This window comes from Tachysurus vachellii, chromosome 3 (assembly GCF_030014155.1).
Source record: "Tachysurus vachellii isolate PV-2020 chromosome 3, HZAU_Pvac_v1, whole genome shotgun sequence".
Classification (NCBI taxonomy): domain Eukaryota; kingdom Metazoa; phylum Chordata; class Actinopteri; order Siluriformes; family Bagridae; genus Tachysurus; species Tachysurus vachellii.
The window spans coordinates 28,959,905-28,967,662 of NC_083462.1; the positions used below are offsets into that span (position 1 = coordinate 28,959,905).

Sequence of the window (7,758 nt, forward strand, 5' to 3'; positions counted from 1 at the left end):
CTCATCTACAAAAACGGATAATTAGATACAGTTTTCCACTTATCTATGGGTTGCCATTATGCATCTGTGTGCACTTGGGTTAAAACTGATTTCTTTAAGTTTCTTAATGAGGCCCTGTGGGAGATTTTATGCACAGAGAGCAGCTTCTCTTCAGGCAAAATCCATTTATTCAAAACAGTTGGCCTGTAGTACTTCATTCTGGAAAAATGCTCTTTCAAAACACTGTTTAGAAGAAGGAAGCATTCATTACATAACCTTTAATTCATTTAAATAGTGGTTAACCTGGCAGCCATTGATTACAGAGGCAAAACCGAGACAGATATTTTGTGTAGTTTGCAATTATTTGACACACTGAGACTGCTCTAATCTGCTCTAATATACAAAAAGCACTGAAACATTACATGTGATGTTATACAGTATATTGCATTTTTCAGAGGGCAAAAAAAATCTTTAAACAACAAGTACATAGTGCTTATAGCATAAGTGTGTAGTGTGCAGTACCTCATTTTGGACACAACATAAGAAAAATATAAGTGTGCGGTATTGCAATCGATTCATGTCATCATCAAGCATACAGTGTAGAAGATGTTTGATTATAGTTAAATTTTCTATGAAATTCTGGAGCATCATGGTTTCTCATTTTTATCTACCATGAGTGTCACTTTTGTTCATACCAAAACCACAATGTCTAATGTTCTGAAATGTTCCCAAGTCAACTTTCTATATGCATCTGACCTTCAGTGATAATTATATTTTAAGAACTGAATTGACCTAGAGTTAAAAGCTTCACAGAACCTTGAGGAAAAGTTCAAAAATATTGTTTTTTGGAAAGTCTGGTATTGCAAAATAAACCAGCATGTGATTTATGGGGAAGTTTCTCAACACCATTTTTGTTGATGCGAATAATCCAAAAATGTCACTTCACACATCACGTGAATTTCTATTCCTCCAATCACTTAGTACAAGCTGCAGCTGTACTCAGAGGTTCAATGTTTTTCATTTTTCTGACATAGTAGGACCAACATGGCTGGGTTCAGATTACCAGTGCTGCTAACTATAGTCATACTCACTTTTAGGAGCTTGGAAGGGACAAGCCAGCCTGGATCATGTAGGCTTGTGTGTGACCCTTTCCAAGGCCAGAGTGGAACACATGAGCTGGGGGCTAATGGTCTGGTCATTCCTCTGTCTTCTTCTGGACAGGGTCCTGTGGGTCCTGCAGGGCCACCAGGAAAAGCAGGACCTCCTGGCCTGCCTGGTCCCAAAGGAATGGGATGTTTAAAAAAAGAAACAGTAGCCTTTTATGCAGCACTGAAGGAAGACTTTGGGAAAGAAGACATTCTGAAGTTCAGTACGGTGATGACAAACTTAGGTGGCCGCTACGATGCCTCTACTGGAACGTTCACCTGCAATGTAGCTGGTGTTTACTACTTCAGTTACCATATAGTGAAGAACGGACTTAGCCTCAGAGCCGACCTGACGCTCAACGATCACCAGGTAGCTAACAGTCCTATTCTGTTTCCTACTTTGCGATGGATGTCATGCTATAATATTATTTAGGTCAGCTGATCAAATGCTCCTTGACGCAATTTGCCTCCACACATCAAGCAAAGGCAGACTTTTTTATCACAATCATTAAAAACTGTCATGGTAACTCAAAAGTGATTTGGGAACAGATTAATAAACTAACAGGTTGCCCTTTGCACATCTGGCAGGAGGACTGCTGATGAAAATTAGCACTTTTGAGCTAACTCGGGTACATTTACATTATTGTAATGTTAATTAATGTACATGGTCCTCTTTTAAATAAAGAAAGAAAGAAAGAAAGAAAGAAAGAAAGAAAGAAAGAAAGAAAGAAAGAAAGAAAGGCACCCACTATTTCCATGTTTAAAAACTTAAAACATAAAGACTTAAAACATATTTTTATTCTCTGGTTTTTGTACAAGCATGAATTATTATTGCTATTATTCTATTATTATTATTTATTTAATTAATTAATTATCTGTATTTTATGGTGTACAGCACTTGTGTCAGCTGTGGCTGTTTTTAAAGTGCTTTATAAATAAAGTATTATTATTATTATTATTATTATTATTATTATTATCAAGTATTATTACCAAGTATTAAAAATTTAATTAAAAAAGTATTATTAAATTCCTAATATAGCAGAGTTATTCAAATAATATTAATGTTTTAAATAATATAATTTTTTAGAGAAATGGATTATTAATAAACATATACAATAAGCCCTTCAAGAATAAGTGTGAATAATAAATAGAAATGATTTATTTTTACTTAAAAATATAAGAGATGTCTCCTAATCTAAAATCAGTAACAAACAACTTTAAGTAACAACTTAAGGTGCGTCCCAAAATCACATATTCGTGCACTAATCTACACCATTTTGTAGTATAAATAGTGTGAGTAGTGTGTTCACTACTGAATAAGAAGAAGAAGAAAAAGTGCACTTCAAGTACTTACATAGAGGAAGAAGGGTGGAGCTACCAGGTGCTGACTATTGCTATCTTTTAATTAGCATTTAATTTAATTAATTAGTCAACGAATTGTTGACGGCAAACGACTTCTGGTGATTAAGAAAATTATAGGGATCCATTTAACAATGCTCCCAGTTTACATTTCATACACTAGGTGATAGTGTACACAATGCTTAGTGTAAGTGCATATTATGTAACTGTAATAAATCTTCAATGAATTACTTTTTTGTTTGTGTGTGTGTGTGTGTGTGTGTGTGTGTGTGTGTGTGTGTGTGTGTGTGTGTGTGTGCGTGCTTGCGTGCGTGTGTGTGTAGATTGTGGCGAGTGCAGTGGCAGTAGACGCACTTCATACTGACACGGCCAGTAACAGTGCAGTGTTGGAACTGAAAGATGGCGATCGGGTGTATGTGCGTCTGAACAAGAGTCACAGCACGTTTAAAGACACGCAGAACCTCTTCAGCACCTTTTCAGGCCACTTGCTGTATGTGCTGTAAGACCCATGATGTTACAGCTTCACCTGTACCAGCTTGATCTATGAATCTGAAGCACATTCCACGCCTGTGCACAATTACCTCTGCTTTTGTGCCAAGAAGAATTCTATTAACGGCTTTTTTTTTCAATCAATAAAAGGAAAGTTCTGTTATCACATTCCAAGTCTTTTTATTGCCATAGTACAGTAGAATTAGTTCTGTGATTAAGCTACAAGTCTTCGACCTTGTTTGGAACAGGACAGGAACAAACATAACACAAAGACGACTGGAAGAGAAAATGTACATACCTACACATACGTAATTGCTTCTAAAGGTTTGAAGCTAATGATCAGTTGTATATATTATACAACTATATAATCTATTATAGATTATAGAACACAAATTTTGGGGAAATGCATGAAGCACACACTGAAAAATACATCTACACAACGATAAAAGGCAAGTCGTGACTTCCTCAATAACCAATGTTCAGCGAGGAAGCAACACACACCACTACAGCTTCTGTTGCATTCTACTCCAAAGCGCTCTACATATAGATTGCCTCTTAATAGTGTCATCAGTCTTTAAAGATAACAGCAGTTAAGTATGTATGTGCTCTTCTCTGCCTTAATGAGCTCCTCTGAGATTCATGACTTTACACTAAAATAGGGCTTGAACCTGTGTTAATGGAAAAAGCTTATTCATGATACCTCCTTATTCATCTCACCTCCTGACCCATGGCTGTTATCTAGCATACCATGCTCAGTCATTTCACTATGAGCTTTCGGCTAATTCTGGACATAAGGTAATTTTTTAAAAAATCAGGAGGGATTTTATTTACTAAAAAGGAGTTTTTCATCAAAAGATTTTCTTCATCTGTAAACTGCATTTAACTCTCACAGCTATTTGCCTTTTTTATTGCAGGCTCAGTTAAACACCTAAAGAATGCTATCCAAGTCATTGGGGGAAAAGTAAAACTATAACTATAATAGATGACATTAAAATAAATGGCTAAATGGTATTTATTAAGTAATACCTATTCATATAAATTTTATTTATTATAGTGTAGGTGGACTAAACATACAGTATACTGTATGTGGGGACCACTAACAGGGAGCAGCCGGACAACAACAACAACATGTTTTATCTAAACTAAAAAAGGGAATATGGCTTTAACTTGTTATTTTAAAACTTTTGCCAGTGCGGTTTAATTTTCAATTATTAACGTGCTCATTTACTTCTAATTTGTTTCTATGGTAACTCATTATAACAAAGATGTGTATGGTGGAAGAGCTAAATCAGGGGTCGCCAACCTGTCACTCAGGCATTTCAGTAAATTGCAACCATCTGTGTACTGACAATGCAACATAATATAAAATTAAATAGCATGTTTTTTACATATTTATTTGTTGGTTTGCAACTTTATTAGCAATAAATAGCCCATGAAACACATTCATTCTGACCAATTACAGTGATATTCGGTTACTGTTTCCGGTTGTGTCACAGCTATCGCTGAGAAGCTACATAGCTAGATAACGTTATCTTCCATTTTGTGCACTGTCAATGTTTAGCAAGAAATAAGGCAAAAATATATCCTATCCATTCATAATAGTAAAACAAATGTGATTATAAAGCGCCGTCTGCTTGTTATGTCACCAAGCTTTAGTGCTGTTGAAAAGGGATTATTAGGAACACTGTCACACCTACTGTACCACTGGAAACTCAAGGAGTCATTCCCACAGAGTGAAATACAAGAGATAAGAATTCAAGAGTTCAAAATTGGTTTTGCAAGTCTGCAGCAGTCACTTTTCATAAAACTGAGAGCTAAAGCTTTCAACGAGGCTTTACTCAGTGTTAGCTTACGGTTTTAAAAGTGATGACTGTCACCGCTGACATCCTTCACAGACAATAAGACATTAAAATGATACTTAACATAATGAAGAGAGTGAAGTTATCCGAGGACATTTCGGATCAGATTCTCAAGGATTAACAAATGCTTTTTCACATGTAAATCATCAAGTGTTAATTCCTGTCTTTTTGCACATGTACTGTAGAATATACAGTACGTACACTGGTCAGTGCTTCTTTTGTGTATTGTCTTGTAGTGTTTTTTTATTGTTTGTTTGCACTGTCTTTCATCCAGCACTGTTTGCACTAGGTTGCACAGATGCATTTTACCTTTTGCCTCCCCATGCACAAAGGAGGAAATGTCCTTCCCCAGCTACAGAAATGTCTGCTGAAGATAACTTAGATCAGCAGACAGAATGTGGAAGTAATCACAACTGATGCAGATCTTGTCTCTTACTGTATGCTAATGGCCAAGTTATATTCAGACATGACTTCTGCCAAGACTTCCTTCTACAAGGAAAAGTTTGAAGCTTTTGCACAAGACCCTCGTAAGCTCCACAACACCTACTCTTCATCACTACTCAACCGCCCAGCTCCAACTGCTTCATCCTCCCAAACTGCTGAAGGCCTTTCTTCTTTTTACACAGAGAAGATTGAGAAAATCTGTCAGACCTTCTATTCTGCCTCAGCTGCACCTACTTTCACAGTCAGGATTCCAATACTCCTTCATTGTCACATTTCTAAACCATAGCAGCAGAAGAGATCTTGCAACTCATACAGTCTTTTAATCCTACCACCTGCCCACTGGATCCACTCCCTTCCTCTATGCTCCAGAACATCTCACAAGGTCTTTTGGCCTTCACCATGATCATTAATGTATCCCTAACATCTGGTCATGTACAGTACCAACTACCTTTAAGAGAGCAACAGTTATTCCTATCCTGAAGAAACCTGCTCTAGATCCATCAGACATCAATAACTACAGACTGGTATCACTTCTCTCTTTTCTTTCAAAAATTCTTGAACGCATTGTGTAAAATCAACTGTCTGTCTCTCACAGATCATCCTCCAAGATCCCAAACAGACTGCACTTTAAGCTGTCTCTGCGAAACTACGGTCATCTCTCCTCATCTTCCTTGACATTTCAGCCACGTTTGATACAGTCAACCACAAGACTGTAGTCTCGATGGACTCTCTGGTTCATCCTCAGAAGTCTTGAAATTTGCTGCATGGGAATGGTTTGCTTCCTACCTGGAAGGACGCTCATATAAGGTAACTTGGAGGGGAGTGACATCTGCTCCACGCAGACTCTCCACTGGTGTCCCACAGGGCTCAGTACTTGGTCCTCTCCTTTTATCTCTGTATACTCACTCTCTTGGTTATCTAAGTTATTTCCTTACATAGGTTGTCTTAACACTACTACTGTATGCTGATGACACGCAACTCTTATTCTCTGAACTACTAATCATTCCAGGTGACTCATCCCCAGGTCAGGATCTAGCAATATCCCTGCACAAAGATCTGATCTCTCCTTCTGTCACAACTCGCAACCTTAGGGTAACCATGGGAAATCAACTCTCCTTTTCCTCGCATGTTGTTAATGTGACACGCCCATGTCGGTTTCTTCACTACAACATAATAAGATTTGGATATTCTTGTCCACACAGGCTGCCCAGGTACTTGTTCAGTCTCTTGTCATTTCAAGACTGGACTACTGCAACTCACTGCTGGCAATTTGTCCTCTGCAAATGATCAAAAATGCAGCTGCATTACTTGTTTTAATCCTTTCTAAATTGTCACATACCACCCCACCGCAGTGCACCCTCCACTGGCTTCCAGTACCTGCATGCATCAGATTCAAAACACTGATGCTTAGCTAAAAAAACAAACAAAATTGGACTAGCCCCCTCTTACTGCAAAGCTCTAGAAGCATTAAACCATCTTACCTTAAAGCATCTACCAGCACTGCTCCACAGGTCCCAACTTCTCTCAGGGTAAGAGGAAGGTGGGATGTGGTAGCGTAGGTGGATGTGGTAGCTCAGTGCATAAGGTGTTAGACTACTGATCAGAAGGTCATGAATCCCAGGTCCACAAAGCTGCAACTACTGGGCCCCTGAGCAAGGCCCTTAACCCTTAATTGCTCAGTTGTTTAAACTGAAATAAAAATGTAAGTCACTCTGGATAAGGGTGTCTTCTAAATGCCAGAAATGTAATTGTATGTATGTATACAACAATATTCTTTTCTGTTCTGGCACTGAGGTGGTGGAATTAACTTCTCCTAGAGCACCCGAACAGCGGAGTCACTGGCTATCTTAAAACGATGGGTGAAGATCTACCTCTTCCTGAAACACTTGAACTAGCACTTTTCACTTGTTTGTTATGTGCATGTTTAATAAAAAAAACTGAACAGTTTTAGGTTGATGGTATCCTGTCTGTAACCTAGTGAACCAGTGTTAATGTAGTCATCGAAAGAGACTTAAAAGCACTTTTGTAGATCGCACTGGGTAAGGGCATCTGCCAAATGCCATAAATGTAAATGCAGAACTAACTTTAAGTCCTTAGCTCTGTGCTGTTCTATGTAGCTCTGTTTTTGTTCTATGTAGCACCAGGATCCCTGAGAAACGTCTCATTTCACTATGTACAGTACTACCTCAGCTGACTTGGTTCTGTACCTGTTGCTGCCTGTTGATATTTGAACTGTGGACTATGAACTTTTTTTACTGTTAGTAAAGTAAAATAGAGTTACTCTTCATAGGATTGTTGTTCCTTTTGGCAGTAGTAGTCCTTGTTTTAAATTGTGACTTCCAAAGTGATCTCGTGCTCAGGATAAAGACCACTGATCTACATAATCTAAAACTTAGATTACAAGGACAAGAAAAACACATATAATCATTCACATTCTCTGTAGGGAAATAGAAGGAGTCTCACTCAGTCAGGAGTTTTTCCCA

The 7,758-nt window shown here is 37.9% G+C and overlaps 1 protein-coding gene across 1 annotated transcript; it reads left to right on the plus strand.

The window, feature by feature from the left end:
* The first annotated feature begins 952 nt into the window (after window positions 1–952).
* On the plus strand, window positions 953–3,140 carry si:dkey-5n18.1 (uncharacterized protein LOC570444 homolog). The gene is made up of 2 exons (XM_060865040.1): window positions 953–1,494; window positions 2,807–3,140. The coding sequence occupies exons 1-2, from the start codon at window positions 1,024–1,026 to the stop codon at window positions 2,984–2,986; spliced, it is 651 nt and encodes a 216-aa protein (XP_060721023.1). The 5' UTR covers window positions 953–1,023; the 3' UTR covers window positions 2,987–3,140.
* The last annotated feature ends 4,618 nt before the right edge of the window (window positions 3,141–7,758 follow it).

What these genes read in the sequence shown, in the direction of transcription:
- si:dkey-5n18.1 (XM_060865040.1), top strand. Translation starts at nt 1,024, where the DNA reads ATGGCTGGGTTCAGATTACCAGTGCTGCTAACTATAGTCATACTCACT. An exon ending in TGACGCTCAACGATCACCAG is followed by an intron (nt 1,495 to 2,806) that starts GTAGCTAACAGT and finishes GTGTGTGTGTAG; the next exon opens with ATTGTGGCGAGTGCAGTGGC.